The 17,738-nt window shown below is 31.0% G+C and overlaps 3 protein-coding genes across 5 annotated transcripts; 1 reads left to right on the plus strand and 2 right to left on the minus strand.

The window, feature by feature from the left end:
• The first annotated feature begins 574 nt into the window (after positions 1-574).
• Positions 575-3,248, plus strand: LOC107898750 (protein BASIC PENTACYSTEINE1). Of its 3 annotated transcripts, none has more exons than XM_041111759.1 (3): positions 575-663; positions 1,773-2,621; positions 3,114-3,248. In XM_041111759.1, the coding sequence occupies exons 1-3, from the start codon at positions 605-607 to the stop codon at positions 3,115-3,117; spliced, it is 912 nt and encodes a 303-aa protein (XP_040967693.1). In that variant the 5' UTR covers positions 575-604; the 3' UTR covers positions 3,118-3,248. The 3 variants fall into 3 exon arrangements, with proteins under 3 accessions (XP_040967693.1, XP_040967692.1, XP_040967691.1); XM_041111758.1 differs by having other exon boundaries at positions 591-663; positions 1,770-2,621; XM_041111757.1 differs by lacking the exon at positions 3,114-3,248 and having other exon boundaries at positions 591-663; positions 1,770-2,889.
• On the minus strand, positions 2,974-7,636 carry LOC107898749 (LEAF RUST 10 DISEASE-RESISTANCE LOCUS RECEPTOR-LIKE PROTEIN KINASE-like 2.5). Its single transcript, XM_016824273.2, has 4 exons — positions 6,698-7,636; positions 5,477-5,533; positions 5,303-5,393; positions 2,974-4,093 (listed from the first exon to the last, which is right to left on the minus strand). The coding sequence occupies exons 1-4, from the start codon at positions 7,428-7,430 to the stop codon at positions 3,088-3,090; spliced, it is 1,887 nt and encodes a 628-aa protein (XP_016679762.2). The 5' UTR covers positions 7,431-7,636; the 3' UTR covers positions 2,974-3,087.
• A 2,865-nt stretch (positions 7,637-10,501) lies between these two features.
• LOC121228119 (putative clathrin assembly protein At1g25240) lies at positions 10,502-12,489 on the minus strand. The gene is made up of 2 exons (XM_041111268.1): positions 11,521-12,489; positions 10,502-10,690 (listed from the first exon to the last, which is right to left on the minus strand). The coding sequence occupies exons 1-2, from the start codon at positions 12,487-12,489 to the stop codon at positions 10,502-10,504; spliced, it is 1,158 nt and encodes a 385-aa protein (XP_040967202.1).
• Positions 12,490-17,738: the final 5,249 nt, after the last annotated feature.

Genomic DNA, 17,738 nt, shown 5'->3' on the forward strand with positions numbered 1-17,738 from the left:
TCATTATGCATTTAATTTATTTCACACTCGACATGAATAGTCTACTTAAATAAAACATGAAATATGATGATTTGATTTTTAAAATTAATGTAGTACAAAATAATATAAGTGGCTAAGATCACTTTTTAAGCATACTTACAAATTTATATTATTTTTTAAATTTTTTATTTTTAATAATTTGTATAATTTAAAAAAAATTACAATTATTTTATATATTTTTACAAATTTTAATGTATTTCTTTTTATAATTTTCAGTAATTTTTACCACTTTTTAATATTTTAAATAATTTTTTATAATTTTAAATAAATTCTAATAAATTGAAAAAAACTTAATTATTATTTACAAATTTTGACAATTTTCTGTATAATTTTTTCATATACGTTCTCACTGGCCAATTTTTTTTTTTAAAAGCGGTTAGCTTCTCGGTACAAAAAATAGATAAGAAAGCAAAGTTAAGTGCCAAAATGAAAATAAAGCGTTTAGGTATCAAAATAAAAAAATAGATATAAATTAAGGGCCAAATAGTAAATAAACCCTTGTGTATTTCTTTACACTTTTAAACTTTAGTGTCTCTCTCTTTCAGTTATTTTGTTATTTTTTTCTATGAGGTTTCTCTCTCCAGAAAAGGGCAAATACGCTAAAGAGCTATTTACACCCTCAAAGTAAGGGTTTTTAATCTTTCCTCTCACTTTCATCTCTCTTTCCTTTTTTTTTTTTGGCCTTCTTTTATCTCTCATCACTTTCTCTTTCCCAAACAAATACTGGATAATAGATATATGGGGTCCTAACTCCATTGTTAAGCTATTAATATATTTTATTTTATTTGTTTATATATATATATTTGTATGTTTGTTTGTTTTGAGAGTTGAAGATTGAATTTTGAAGCAGGTTTAGGGTTCTTATGAACTTCCCAATTTGAAAGCTCAAAAAACAGCAATAATGACCCAACTTTTTATCTAGTAGATCTGATTATGGGTTTTGATTCATGGAATATTTGGATACTGGGAAAATGTGGGCAAATTAGAACTAAGTTTGAATCTGAAAGTTTCCGTTTCTGCTGCTTTGGGCTCTTAGATTTTTTTCCATTTTATGCCATATGTTCATTTACTGTGGATTGAGATCTTTGGTTTCCATAATTTAGCTCATTGGATTTTTAGTGTTAGAAATGTAACATATTTTCTCGGGAACCAAACAGATTATATATCACTCTTTGACTTCTAAATGCTGTCTCTATTTGATCTTTATTTAGCTTCGTATGTACTTGGATCTGTATTTGATCTCCCTTCAATGTAACTGCAGTGCATTTCTTATTTGAAGATTTTCCGATTTTGTTTTGATGTTTATTTTAGGGTTAATTTAATTTTTAGTCCCTGAACTTGATAGTTAGGTTTACTTTGGTACCTAAACTTGGCAACTATGTCCATTTTGGTCCCTAAACTTGGTAAATGTGAAAGTTTGATAATGTGGTATTTTGAGATTGTGCTGCATAATTAAATCTTGATGGAATCCAAGTTCAGAGACCAAAATGGACTTAGTTGCCAAGTTTAGCTACCTAAGTGGACAAAAAAAGTACAGGTATCAAAGTGGACCGAATGTTCAAGTTCAGCGACTAGAAGTTATATTAACCCTTATTTTTTTGATTTTGTTTCCCTGTGGTATTTGTTGCTTATTCAACGGGAGTGTTAAACAGTACTCGAATGTCATTGAATGGAAAATTTTGAATCATGGTAAAAGATTAATAATTTCTAGTGTTGTTAATTATATGTAGTAGCTTCATGGATGAGAATGCATTGAATATGCGTAATTGGGGTTACTACGAACCGTCGTTTAAAGGACATCTCAGTCTGCAGCTAATGTCAAGCATGGTTGAACGGGATGCAAAGTCTTTTATTCCTGGCCGTGATTCCAATCTCATGGTTACTACCAATACCGCCTTTCACCAGCAGGACCCTGTTGTTTCCAAGGTGCATATCCCCATGAATTATGTTCGGGATAGTTGGATTGCCGACAGAGAAAAGATTTTCAGCATGTTTCCAGCCACCACTCCTAATTATGCTGTTCTTCTGGAAACACCGGCAGCTTATTCATTGCCAATTTTGCAGCCACCACCTGATTCTTCAACAAGAGATGAGAGGGTGGCGAGTAGTGTTGAAGAGCCACCAGCTAATAAGGAGGGTGTTGAACCGAAGAAAAGGCAGGGTGGAGCTGCCCCTAAGATGCCGGAGGCCAAAAAGCCTAAGAAGCCGAAGGAAAATGCCAATTATACAGTTCAATGCGTGAAATCAGCAAAGAAGAGTATCGTTTTTAAAATAAATGGGTATGACATGGATATTTCAGGCATTCCGATTCCGGTTTGCTCGTGCACCGGAACTGCTCAGCAATGTTATCGATGGGGCTTTGGTGGTTGGCAATCTGCTTGCTGTACTACAAACGTATCCATGTATCCTTTGCCAATGAGCACCAAAAGACGTGGTGCGAGGATAGCTGGCCGGAAAATGAGTCAGGGGGCATTCAAGAAGGTCCTCGAGAAACTTGCAGCTGAAAATTATAACTTCAGTAGTCCGATTGATTTGAGGAGTCATTGGGCAAGACACGGTACTAACAAGTTTGTTACTATCAGGTAGGTTTAAAATCGGTAGTAATGATAGTCGAACTCCATCACTTAACATGTATATATACCCGTGGCCATCTTTGTTCGAATCTTGTAGTTTTTCATTTATGCTCATGCTTTAAGAACATCCTGTTTATTCAGGTTTTAAATTGTGGGTGAGTTTTTAGTTGTTGGATTTTGTTTGGATAATCTCCTTTCATCCACCTGGAAAAGTGTTGTTAGAGACTGGCTCGGTATCTTTGAACTGACATCAATGACATTTTATTTATTTCCTTTATTAGCATAAACTTGTGAATGATTATTATGTGGCAAATCTTTATCATTTGATATGTTGTTCTATAACATCTTTCGGATGTTAGAATCGAAGAAAATGCGGATTTTTCTATATTAGGATATACGAGAACCAATGTTGCGAAGAACATATATGTCAGTGTATAGACGAAAGCTTAGAGTGATGAAAAATGCTTTGATATTACTATGAGCTTCTCTCCATTGTCTCAGGTAATAGCATCTCTTTTGGAGAATCCAATTCCGGCTCACGCAGGTATTGAGCTGAAATGAAGACTGGCTTCGGGGGCATTTCAAGATCATCAAGGTCCGTTTCTAACATTTCCAGGACTCTGGTCATGGAGGGACGATCCAATGGTCGAGTTTGAGTGCACCATAACCCGATTATGAACAACTTTCTGGCTATCATGGTGTCACTTTTCGTCAGGTTCTCAAACTCTAAATCTCCCCTCTCATTTAGTTCATAGACCCAAGTAGGAAAATGCACTTTGCTCGAATTGATTGCATCAACATCAACATGCCTTCTTCCACAAGCCATTTCTAAGATTATCATTCCGAAACTATAGACATCGGATTTGCATGAAACTGCCTCAAAATCCCTTGAAACCATCAATTCAGGTGCCCTATATCCCATTGTTTCACTTCTTCCATATAATGATACGAGATCATGCTTCTTCCGGCACAATTTTGCTATCCCGAAATCTGAAATCCTTGGTCTGAAATTCTCGTCTAACAGTATATTCCGAGGCTTAATATCTAAATGAATAATACCACCTCCAGATCCTCCATGTAAAAACTCGATCCCTTGCCCAGTTTTGAGCACAATTTCCCGGGCTTTCTCCCAACTAAACGAATCCGAATTTCCAACATACTTGTCGAGAGATCCATTAGGCATGTATTGGTTAACAAGAACATGTTTAGATCCCTCGGAACAAAACCCTAGTATCGGTACCAAATTGGGATGTTGAATCCCACTGGTTCTTGAAACACCATTAATGAAATGTTCTTCACTTACTTTGAAGCTTTCAAGCTTTTTAACAACAATGGAGTAATCATCATGAAGTTGTCCTTTGTAAACTGTACCAAAACAGCCTTCCCCTATTTTGTCTTTGAAATTGTTTGACATTGAAAGTATATCTGTGTAATTGTATCTTTCTGGTGCTAATGGTTGCTGAATTTCTGAAGATTTTTCCCTGTAATTAAACAGGAAACACGATACCATTATATTGTTTGGAAAATATAACATAATATGACTTATGCAGGAATGAAGCTAGAAAGTTGTTTTCAGGAGTTAGAGATTAATCATAAATTATTTGGGAGGTTAAAAGTACAAATCTATTATTATACTAATATAAAAATTTATAAAAAATTTAAGAACTAGATGAAAAATCTATTATTTTAAGAAGGGGGCAAGGCCATTGCCAATCCCTTTGCCTTCGTCCCTGGATTCACAAGCACTATGTAATGCAAATTGTTTACTGGTCAAAAATTATATAAATATAGAACATTTTAAACACAGGTCAAACTCTGCGAGCTTTGCTTAATTAATTGGGTAAAATACACCTAAAGTTATAAAAAAAATTGTCATTAAACTCTGCGAACATTCTAAAGTCATTGAACTATTTGAAAGTTTTTATTTAAGCCACTGGGCTGTTAAGTTTTTATTTTTAAAGTTCAGTTAGCAAACTCTAAGTGACAACTCGACAATTAATACGATAGATCAATAGAAAAACATATCTTAGATCCAAGTTGATCTGATGGTTAGTGTTGGAGATCAAGGAAGAATGTTGTTTGAAGTTTGGTTTGTAAAATTCAAAGTTGTTTCATAAGAGACAATCCTAACTATAAAAGAGAAAAGGAAGAAGAACTTTCGATTGGTGCAAGCAGTGTGAATAGAGAAGTTCATATAACAACAATTTTAACAGCTTCGTGATTTAAATGAAAACTTTCAAATAGTTCAATGACCATTTTATAACTTTTTAAAAATTAAGTGACCAAAACGTAAATTTATTAATAGTTTAATGACATTGAGTGTACTTTACCCTAATTAATTACTCAGATTCTTATACTTTAAGCTCGAACTAAGCTTTTCCATACACAATTTTGATTGTTAAAATAAAAAAAAGTTCGGTTAAGCTCACGAGTTGCTCAAAATGAGTACTAAGGTGAACTTAATATGACTCTTTTCATTACTTGTTCTACTTAAAGATCAACTTGAAAAATATTGAATTCAATTCAATTTTTTTCGAGTTGAACTCAAGTAACTTCTAAACACAAATGGCGAAATTAAAAAAAATATTGAGTACAAGATGAATATACGAATTGATAATAAAATACTTCAAGTATAATTATGACAAAAAAATGCATAAATATGATATAAATATACGAATTATCGAATTTACCTGTAATCTTTTTTTGTAGACAAGTATTTGTGGAGAATGAAAGAAAATACCCCCAGTGGAAGAAGGATGAATCTGATGAACCCAATAATTGCTTAAAAAAAAAAAAAGGGGTTTAGGATGTTGTCATGTGTTCTTATAAAGGAAAAGGCACATATCAGCGTCGTATAAAAATACCGGCAAGAAACATAGCGGCAACAACGGTGTATATATATCGAAGTTCGGCATTATAATCTGCATTAGAAATGAAGAATATCATTAATATAAGGATTCAAATGTTGAAAAACCCGAGTTTAACTAGAGTTCAGAGTTTGAGTTCAACTTGAATTCGATTAGATTCCACTTTTAAATCTTGAGCTCAATTTGAGATAAAAGTTGAACTATTTGAGCTTCATTTGTTTTTACTAAGAAAACGAGTTTAATTCCTATACTCGAATTTGACTCATTAGGTATCCCAATAGGGATGGAGTAGAATTAAATTATAACTTTATAAGAGTGTTCAAATGTAATTTTACAATTATATTAACTTATAACTTCATAATTTATATAGGGACTAAATTAACATTTCACCATTTCTAGCAAGGATAAAATTAAATTATAAATTTTTTGGAGGTCAAAAATACAATTTATCTTTGTATTAGCTCATAAATTTATAATTTTTAGAAGGACTAAATTAGTATTTTACCATTTTAGGAGCTCTGGTCTTATCTTGAACTACTCAAACTCAAGTTTTCAAATAGGTTTACGAGTCATCCAAGTTAAGCACATACTTAAATGCAACTAGTTTGTAGCTCGAGCTACATAATTAGAGCCAGATAACAGTTGGCTCAATTTTTTTGAGTAAATTATGGTAGAGGTTACCCATTAATGGTTTTTTTTTGTCACCTATTTATAAAAAGTTATAAAATGGTCTCTCAACTATTCAGTTGTCTTTTTGGTCACCAATATTGGCTAACGTAAAAATAAAAATATTAAAAAATCCAATATAATTGGATGACCAAATTGAAAATATTGAATAGTTGAGTAGCCATTTTGTAACTTTTCATAATTAAATGACCCAAAAAAATTACTAATTGTTGGGTGACCAAACAAGAGAAGAAACCATAACTGAGTGACTACTAATGTAGTTTACTCATAATTTTTGGAAGGACTAAACTAGTATTTTTACCATTTTAAAATTTAAGAATCTATCTCAAACCACTCGAACTTGAACTCAAGCTCAATAATAATTAATCCAATTTCAATCAAGTTTACGAGTTATCTAAATCAAGCACCAACTTAAATTCAACTCGATTGTAGCTCGAGCTACATAACTCGAGCCAAACAAAATCGACCCAAAATTTTTTATCCTAATTAATATCTCATTTAACCGAAGAACTTAAAAAAAAATGTACTTACCATATTCTTTTTCACATTCAAAGAGAAAAGAGGTATCCGCGGATTTATAAACGCATCCCCGACCCTTGGCTCTACAATCCCGACACTCGACTGACCATACCATCTGAAACCCTGATTGTTGCATTTTCAGCACCGTTTCATACGAAGGATTCACCGGTACTGATTCTTCATAAAACGCCGGCGCCATCGCAATAACCTTACATGTCTTCGGAACATCATATGAGGTCAAACTAGACCAATTCGTAACATTAACATAAACATGAGACGAATTCCGAGTCAAACACGGAACGATACTGTTATTAACGGAACCGACCGAACTGTCTGAGCATCGAACATAGTTCAAAGTGTACGAATTAGTAAAATTAACCAATCCCGGGTACCGATCGTCCATTAAGATTTCGCTCGTCGATAACGATCTATTCGGTAAACTGCACTTTCCGTCGTCGGAAAAGTTGACGTCGACGAGTTGAATCGTGTGATTGTCGTAAGAAATTCCTTTCACGTAGTACAATCCGCCATGGAAGTTCATGATCGTCTTGTTGTTTTCGCAGCGAAGCTCGAAATCGGGATCGCCACATGTGAATGGATCGTTGGGTAATCGGAAGGGGTAGCGGATTTCGAGTGAATCACCGCACGATGATGAGCAAATCGGTGGTGGATCTTTTCTTGATTCGGTTCCATTGATGAATGAAAAGAGCAACAAAAAAACCAGAGCTGACATCAGTTTTTTCATTGAATAAATTTTGATTTGGTTGTTTTGCAGTGGGATTTTTTGTGTTGAATGATTTGCAGAAGATAACAAAGATTTCGATGTGGGATTTCTTTTTCCAGTTTTGATCAACAAGACGCGTTTTCTACACTAAAAAAGTATGCTTCCGCCATTGTAGTTGAAGTGGAAGACCAGGGTGAAGTCAAATTTTTGTTGATGAATTAAATTTCGAAGAAAGGCATCGGTTTTTTTTTTATACTTTTCAATATAGGGTAAATTACACCAGTTGTCACTGAACTATTGGTAAATTTCTTTATTGGTCATATAATTATGAAATGTTACAAAATAGTCACTCAATTGTTTTATTTTGTCCTTTTGATCATCAGCGGTTAAATCGCGGCAGCTTTTAAAATTTGCATTATAACAATTTTAGCCCTCAATATTTATATATTGTGTCAATTTAGTCTTGTTCTAAAATAACTAACCTTTAACATTTACACATTATGTAATTTGGTCTTTTTTAGAGTTTTGTTTTTCTTTAGAATAGGACTAAATTGATATAATGTATAAATGTAGAGGGTTAAAATCACAATAATGTCAGTTTTAAAAGTTGCTAAGCTAGCTTCCCGTTAATAATTTAACGGCCGGTGACCAAAAATCTGAGGTGACAAACATATTATTATATGTGTCATGTAATGTTAGCTTGTTATTTCCACATATTACCCCCTTAAAATCTAGTTAATGGATTAACAATTGTCATTTACATAAAGATTGGAATTTCAAAATTCGAAAAATATAAGAACTTAAAATGATCGAATTGAAGAGCATGGACTAAATCTATAATTGTATGCATAGTATAGAACTAGTAATTGAATTAATCAAATGGATTTAAGTGCTACTGATTGAGTCAAGATTAAAATTGACCAATTCAAAAAGCACAAGGACTAAAATTAATCAAATTAAAGCACGTGAACTAAATTCATAACCTCCCAAAATGTAGGGACTAATAATAGAAATTTACCTTTTATATAAAGATAATGAAGTTTTAATTTTGCAGTTTTTTTAGGTGAAGAAGACGCGTTTTCTGCAATTAAGTTTTCATCTTATGTTAAGCAATTGAATTGGATAGCGGGAGTGGAAGATGACTTAGCTCAAAGTAGAAATTTTTTTTAAAGGATCTAATCAAATTTTTATCAATCTTAGAAGGATCAAAATATAATTTTAACTTTATTAATTTAAAATTTTAAAAAATTTTCCATTTAAAGCGGTTGGGCCCTGCCAGCACCCTAACGGTCCCACCAAAAATAACATTCATTCTTTATAGTTTTATATTGGGTTAATATATTGTTTGGTATCTGAGTTTGGTTTCAATATTCAATTTGGTATCTGAATTTTTTTTTTTGTTTCAAGTTTGATTTTAATGTTCAATTCGATACTCAAACAAAACAGAAGCATTAGGCCCAATGAATGTTTGGCACGTTTGCTCTAGTAAAAAAACCATAGGTATTTAATTGGAACCAAAAAAGGATCTTAGGTGCAAAATTAAATATTAAAACCGAACTCAAGTACTTAACTCAGCTACTAAAGTGTACATTAAAACTAAACTCAAGTGTCAAATTAAACATTGATACTAAACTTAAGTACCAAATTGTATATAAACTCATTTATATATATAATAATTTCATATTGAAGTGAGTATTTTAATATTCATCACTAAATCGGAGTTAATAAATTGATATAGACTTATTCAAAAGTTGAATTATTTATTTGGGTTAAAATAGGTTGGACTTAATTATGATTATCTGATTTAGATTGAATTATAATTTTATAAATGAAAAAATTGTCTTTGAACTCGTTAATACTATTATAAAATTCATTTTAAAAAAAATTAAATCTTACTATTATATCATCTAAAAAAATCATTATTTATTGAGTTAAATTAATATAAAATTTTGAGTGAAAGTACCTATTAGGTTGCTCTATTATAGAGGTTGGTGCAGATCAGTCTATTAAATGAATCAATTTAATCACCGAACTAATAAAAAAATCAAATCAAACTAAAATGTAATAGAGATAACACTTAATGTTTAAAAAATAACATGAAAAATATTTTTTATTTACGATTCAACTACAAATAAAAGATTTTATTTGCAGAAACATAAAAGCTTTAATATTAACTCCAATCATTATTTGATTTTTCTACTAATATAGGGACTAAATTAATTCATTTAATAGCATGGGGACTGATTTGAAGCAATCTCTATAATAGGACCTAAAAATTTGTATATGCAAAATTTTAATTCTAGCTTGAGCTCGAGCAACTCGAATTTAGAAAATGATACTCGATCAAGTTCGTTGAGTATCGAGCCTCAAATTTTGAATTAATTAAGTTTGAATTTGTCACTATTCAATCTCTGCTCAACTGGATTAAAGTCCTATTGAGTTTTCTGGATTTTTTTTTGAGTGATTTAATTTCAGATTAAATCAATTAAAAATTCTGTTCAAGTGCAAAACATCACACAACTTAGGACGTGTTCTCTAAGTGTTACATTGAAAATCGACCATAAAAACCTTGTGCATCTTCAAAGTTGTCTATTGACTCTAAAAAGGGAGCTGAGGGGCCTCTTGATGCTTGAATTGGCAAAACCTAAATAGGAAAGAGCGTAAGATAAAAGCCAAAATCACTAACAAAAAATGGATTAGCAACAAAAGAATCCAATTCTTTTTATTTATTTATTTCCCGATATAAAATAATGAAACTTATTAATAGAATGACTATAAGAAAGATCCATTCATAGGCGATTTTTTCTGCTCCTAGAAATCCTATGCTAACAAGTGTAATCAAAGAAATTACTAGGTTTCTAATAAATAGTCTAAGTGCTCTCCTCTCTTTACTTTGTCGCATCATTTTTTATTTTGTCACAGAATTTTTTCCATTTTGATTTCTATTTATTTACCGTGCTTTTACCATGTCTCCCGAACAATCTCAGTACATATGGCGCAAGACGATTCCACATATCGAGGTCGGAATGGGATCGGGTGTTTTCACGTCTTACCGTAGTGCCCGTGGAAATCCAAACGAACGAAAGGAATAGTTAAGCATTCTCATAGGCTCCAGGCGAAAAAGAGAGGAAAAAGGCTCTTTCTTTTGTCACAAGAATAGCTCCAGTTGAATAAGCTGTGATGTCCCTCTCATCTGTGCTTGCCGCCTTTTCACCACGGTTGGCTGACTCCGGCTTTCCAGTCTTCTCTTTCCTACGCGCTGGACGGATGCTAGCTCTTCTCTTTGCAAGAAGGTTTGTATGAGAATTAAATTATATTAATAGAGTGAGATTCGTGTGCAGCTGATGAAATAGCTAGGGTTGATGATATAACTCTAACAACGATTATTGCTAGTTTTCTGGTAGTCAAATTGATTAGGTTATTGGTTTGATTAAAAATATTAAAAATTTATTAAAAAAAAAAAACCTCAATTCTACAATTCAACCGATCTGATACCATCTTCGGATCAATTCCAATCTAACTAGCAAATCTAGTTTCGTTCAAACATTATTGGCAAAATCATAGTTTCAAGTCTCCCATGTGTAAAGCTCTTTAGCGGTTATAGTTTTGCCTATTCATAGAGGGTAGCATAAGGGATTGGCGGGGCCAAAGCCCCTAAAATAAAAAATATCACATTGGTCCATTTATATTTTATAAAATTATAAATGAGTATAACATCAAATTGCAATTAACTCCCAAAATTGATTTAACTCAAAAAAAAAATATTTTGCATGTTTTCGCCTCGATCTTGCAAGAAAAAAATGCAAACTTATATACATCATAATCTATTTAATTAAAACACTGACAAACAAACCAAAATATAAAAGATAATATATATAAGTCTGCATTACCATATAATATATACATAGAAAATTTCACGAAAATAATTAGAAAAATGAACTGGTTACTGCTAGAAACTAATTAAATCTGGAATTTCTTGTTGATGAGAATTATAAACTGGAACATATTCAATGAGTGCAGCAGTTTCTTCGGCAAATGAAATTTTCTTATTATTTTTTTCTTCATTGATCTTTAAATTTTCATCAAAAACCACCCATTTATCTGTTATTACTGTCTTCAAAGCTTCCTTGTGTTCAACAATGGCTGCCGTTTCGTCATTTTCCTCGATACTATAATCCCCGACAGAATCTTCGTAGGTCGTCATGGTCATATCTGAAGCCCCATTGACGATTCTCTCGAGTTCTTCAACTTCTTCCTTCGGGATCTGAGCAACCGTGGGGAACTCGTTGGCGTTCATGACGCCGAATTCCTTACAAGACTCGAAAAACAATGACAGTTCCTCGCCTTGTGTCATCGCCTTTTGGAGAACCTTCAATGCCGTCGCTGCTTCGGGTTTTTTGACCGAGTATATGTTCAACAGAACCTTGGTGATCTCGGTGCAAATCCGGCTATAAACGTCGTATATCTCAATAATGATACAATCCATAGCTTCGAGAATCAACGGCAGTTTCATGTTTTCAGCTCGTGGCTTGACTTGTAGTAACATATCTAGCAAATATTGCAATTTTTGTAGTTTCGACAGTTGTTGCGCCATCGGCGAACGTTCATCGGATTTTCGATTGTCTTTTTCCGTTAAAACGAGGGCTTGTTGGTCTAAAAACGCATAGTATTCACGTACAAAAGCATTGAAACCCCATGTCTTTCCCGAGGTTGTATGCCCGTCGGTAAAACTCGATAAATCGAATGGCAACCGCCCCATCTTTTCGACGGCGGGAACTTTACAATAAAACACACCGTGCATTAGCATTAAACCTTTAACAGCAACGACCCAACTCCGAGTCTTCTCCATTCTCCTAGACAAAGCCCAAACGAGAGGACGAAGACTAATCGGCGACGCTCGTATCCACGAGAACACAATTTGAGCATTCCTTTTATCAATATGATACTCATCATGGCTCGTGGCTTTGATGATGGAGATCTCGAGATCGGGATTCCGAAACGAACTTTTGCCGGAAAAATTAGCCCAAACTATGCTGTTCTTATCCTTAATAATGCCAGTGACCTTCTTCCATAACCCCATAATTAAATTTTCTTTTCTTCAATTTTCGTAGCTAAATGTTTGTTCTCAGAGAAGAGGAAGGAGAAAAACAACTACGAATTGAAGTTTCTGAAGCTGTTTTTTTTATTTTTCCTATTTATTTTAGGTTTAAAATTTTAATTTCCAGCTTGTAAATGCCCTTTTACGTAATTATTGTTATTTTTTTATATATTTTTTGGGTCAACAAATTTAAAAATAATATTTTTTTTTTAAAAAAAGGACGTGTTGAGGTGAAACGGTTTATATTGCCGGCTAAATGTATATTACTATATTAGTGACTAATGGTTTGGCAAGATTGCTTGTCTATCTGCCATCTGTCTATAATAATTTAAAAGGGTTAATTTCATTAGATGTCCTCAAACAATGGAATGAGATCTAAATTACTCCTTAAACTTCAAAACTTACCAATCAAATCCTCGAATTGAAGTATTTCATATCTTTCTATCAATCTAATCATCAACTTCGGTGTTAAATACCTACTTCGGCCCAGCCCATGAATACCTAATTATTTCTTGTGTATCTATCATTTGTCACTATATATATTGAGATACCATCAAGTGTTTGAACTTCAAAACTTTACAATTAAATACTCAAATTAAAATATTTAATGTATTTCTATTAGTCTTAAATTCTAATCATCATTTGCAACGTTAAATACCAACTTTGACCTAACCCATGAACACTCGGCGAATTGTTGTGATATATTTTGAGATTTGTATAATATATATTGGTCAAATTGTGATTTTAATTTTTTTTATGCTCAAATTTGTGATTTAGTCCTTACATTTCAATTTGACATATGGTCATTAATTTTTATGATGTTATTAATTAGTTTAAATAATACACCATTAACCATTTTTAGTTAAATTACTAATGTGGATTTTTTTTTCATAAAACACCTCTTTATAGTCATCATGTTAACATGGGTTTTTCGAGTTGGAAGCGGTTCATATCAAACGATTTATTCAAAATAGTTAATATCATTAATTATTTGAATTAATTAACGATATTATAAAAATAGGTGATCGAATTATTTTAAATTAAAATACAATAACTAAATCTCAAATTTTAAATATAGTAGAGGGTCTAAAATCATATTTTGATAATGTTTATTGCATGCATGTTTGCCATATACATTTCATGTCTTATTTTTTTTGTTATTTAGCCTTGGTTCTTTTAGTAACAAATGGGAAAAGTTTTAAGGATTTGAAAATAAATTTTGGGATAAATATTAAATTTATGCATTAACTTCGATTCAATGTGTAATTATACACATAACGTAGAGCACATTTAAACTATATGGATCAAATTATAAATATTTATGTACCTACTACGTGTACATCGCATAAATTTGACGTAATAAAAACTGATCGTGCTAATAAAATTTATGAGGGTTATTTCATTCTTTTTTAACTCGTCAAATTTATATTGTTTATTGAACATATATTTTAAATATGTTTCATGAAAGGACTTGGCAAGCAACCCACCCTTTCCGCCTGAATGGTAAATTTATTGTTTAACCCTTAGAAAGTTATAAAATGTTAAGTTAATACAGTGGCGAATTTGCATTTTGGGGTAAGCTAATTGAAAGACCTAATTGATAAAATACTCAAGGGTTGGTACTACGGAGCAAGCAAAGGCCTCCCCTTACCACCACACAAATGGTAAATTTATTGTTTAAACCCTAGAGAAATTATAAAATATTAAGTTAATATAACAATGAAATTGTATTTTGATATCCCAAAAATTTATAATTCAATTATGGCTCGTAAGAAAAAGATTTTTGACTTCACGACCGATGATGTTGAAGAGAATGCTTGGAAGATTGAAGATATATTTTAAATTCAAGTACATCTAGTACAATTAACCCAAAAAATTCAAACCAAACCTTAAAATGAACTTATTAGGCATCAAGTTCAATAGATAATTAGGTAAAGAGTTAATTGCACTAGAAATCCCCAAACTATGGTTTTCATTCTAAATTGGTCCTCAAACTTTAAAATGTTCTAATTACATCCTCAAATCATTAAAATCGTTAATTTAACTATTAAATAACACGCCAAATCTTATGTGACATAATTTAAAATAAAAATTAAAAATAGTAAAATATTACAGCAAACTTTTAAAAGTTATAATTAAAAGAAGAATAAAAGAGAAAGTGAATGATAAAACTTTCGTAAAAACTTTAAAAACATCATAACAAGATATTTATAACATTCAATTTTTTTCATTAAAATTTTTATTCTATATAATGCCACATAAGATTTGACATCTCAAAACGGTTAAATTAACTATTTTATTAACGGAAGGACCTTATTGATATAACCTCAGTAGTTTAAGGATGTAATTATAATGTTTTAAAGTTTGAGGATGTATAGTACAATTAACTCTTAGGAAAAAAAATAAACCTATTTTCGTTATTTTTTTTTTCTAAAATGAAATGAAATCTATCTTCAAACTTAACTCGTAAAATGGAGACTGATAATAGAATAATTAAAAGTATTCATAAGTCGAAACCACTCAAATTCAGGATGAACTATTGTATGGTATTAAACTATTTATACTTAAGCTTCGACTAAAATCAAATAACCCGACCTTTGAATAGATTTATATATTCGAATAATTTCGGATTTTAAATTTTGTTACCCTTTAAATAAAAATTGACGTAACCATAGAAGCTACTGAGCACACTTTTAACATTGATTACAACGGAATGAAACAACGGATACATACCAAAGCCTATTTTAGAGCCAAAAATGTGAAAAAGAAAGGCCAATATCTCTTTGCTTTTATTTTTGTCTCTTTTACCACTTGGATTTTGTGTCCTTTGATTATCTATGTATATGGCATACTCTTTTCAAGCTTTTTAGGGTATATAAAATTAACTCCGATAAAGTAGAATTGTTTAAGGATCGATTGGTTTAGAAATGTTCATGAGCCGAGTTTAAGTATAATATTAATATATTTTATACTTGTTCAAGCCCGACCCAGCTTGATATATGAGTTTAAAATTTTGCCTAAACTCATTTATATTTATAACGGACTAATTCAAACCTATTTTAGGTCCACCTATATTGTTTTTTTTTAAATATGTTTATATTATATTTTTAAAATTTTAATAACTTTATACATTTTTATTTATTGAATTTTTTATTAATTTTTTTAATGTGTTTTAAATTACATAATATAATATAATGTATTATAAACTTAAAAACGGGTTGATTCAGGCTTGGGTTTGGAATGTTCAAGCTTGAGCCTGACTCATATTTAAAACGGGACTATTCTTTTTGTCCAAACTCATTTTTTGGGCCTAATATTTTTATCCAAACCCTCTCAAATTTTGTACGGGCTTTCGGGCTTAAGCGGGTAGCCCGACCAATGAACAGATCTAATTTGGTTTGAATTATAATTTAATAATTAAAATTTTATCAAGATGGAAGCTTTTTTAGGTCTAATGTCAAATTTAGCTATCAATGTTTACATTCTTTTTGTCAATTTAGCAATTATTCTTTTTTTTAAGCTAAATTTGATCATTAACCTTTAAAAAATAGTTAAATTTCTCTTTTTAATAGAAATGCTAACTAAAACATTAATTTTTTTAAAGATATTGCCAACAGGACACTAGTTGATTTATATGTTATAAAAGTATTCAAATAAAAATAAAAATTTCAAAATTCAAAAAAAAAAAAAACAAAAGGTTCATAAAATAAAAAAATAACGTGAAATGCATGTGGATTGTCATGCAGGCCGTCATGTTTTTAAAATTTAACATTTTAATTAGTATTTACATTAAAAACAATAATTTGACTCTTTTTAAAATATTAAAGGCCAAATTGACAAAAAAATAAATATTAATAACTAAATTTGACATTTTACTATTATTTTACTTAGATTTTCGAGCCAAAAACATATTGAAATATGATGTGACACTATTCGATCGAATAAGTGGAAATGTTTAAGGTATGTCTATAGGTCGAATTATGTCATGAGTCGATTTTTTTCTACTCGAATCATGATAAATTAGATCCAAATTAATTCGATTTTTTCTATCTTATATTCGTGTCGTGTCTAAAATTATCAGGTTTTCGATCAATTTTACAAGTTGTGCATGGCACCCAAGAAGAAAAAAAGCAAAAAAGTGGGGAATTGAAAGATTTTTCAACCTAACTACAGCTGCCGTTTCTTAAAAGCAATAAAAGAAGAGTAAACCCAAAAAAAAAAGAAAAGGGAAAAATTAAAAAAAGAGAAAAAGCTCCCCAAGAAAAAGAGACATATAGAGAGAGCTAGCAAAGTAATAAATAAATAAAGAAAAAAAAGTTAAAATTTGAAGTTTGCTAACAAGAGAATTATATATTTTTTATATGATACTCAGAATTTTTTATTTTTATTTAATATTTATTTTAGAATAAATAAATTATAGTTGAAGTTTTTTTAAAATATATATTTGAATAAAGGTAAAACTCTAATTTTATAAATATAAAATACACATTTATCATGTAGACCTACAAATTTTTTGAATTTGCTGATTGAGTCTCAACTCGATTGGTATTGAAATTGTTGCCAATGCAGGAGGACGTGGGTTTGAGTACATTGAAACGCATTATCTTCCTATTTAAGAGTTAAGAAGGGGCTATGAGTAGTTCTAAGCTTTGTGTAAAAAAAACATATTCTTTGATTTGATATAATTATACACATGAAACTTGTATGTAACATATCAACGTAAAATTGTGTTAATTTATAAAACTTGTGCCCAATATTTACCCCTTAATGGGCCTACAGAATGCGGATGAGCAAATTAGTCTATGTATATTAAATCAAAGAACAAATTGATTTTTCTGTTAAAATTTCCATCCATTTCTACTGTTAAAAATAAGTTCAATCAACACTAATTAAGAGAGCTCAAGCATAATTTATCGAGTTGATGTGAGCAAGAGAAATAAACTAATTTTTTACTAGGTAAACAAGCTTAATAGACCCTAATAAATCAAGATCAAGCATGCACCCTAATTTGCATCTTGAATCAAGCTCAAACTTTTTTATTGAACACGAGTCGAGATTTGAGGTTCAAATTTTAATTCAAACTTGAGCTTAAACTTTTTTTAACTTAAGCTTAAGTTTGATTCGATTAAATTACATCAATATAAACTTATTAATTTCGACTCAAATATAAAAAACTGATCCGATCAACTTGATTAGATCAACCCAATAAACTCACCTAATTCATCCATCAA

The sequence above is a fragment of the Gossypium hirsutum genome, chromosome A04 (genome assembly GCF_007990345.1).
Source record: "Gossypium hirsutum isolate 1008001.06 chromosome A04, Gossypium_hirsutum_v2.1, whole genome shotgun sequence".
Taxonomy (NCBI): domain Eukaryota; kingdom Viridiplantae; phylum Streptophyta; class Magnoliopsida; order Malvales; family Malvaceae; genus Gossypium; species Gossypium hirsutum.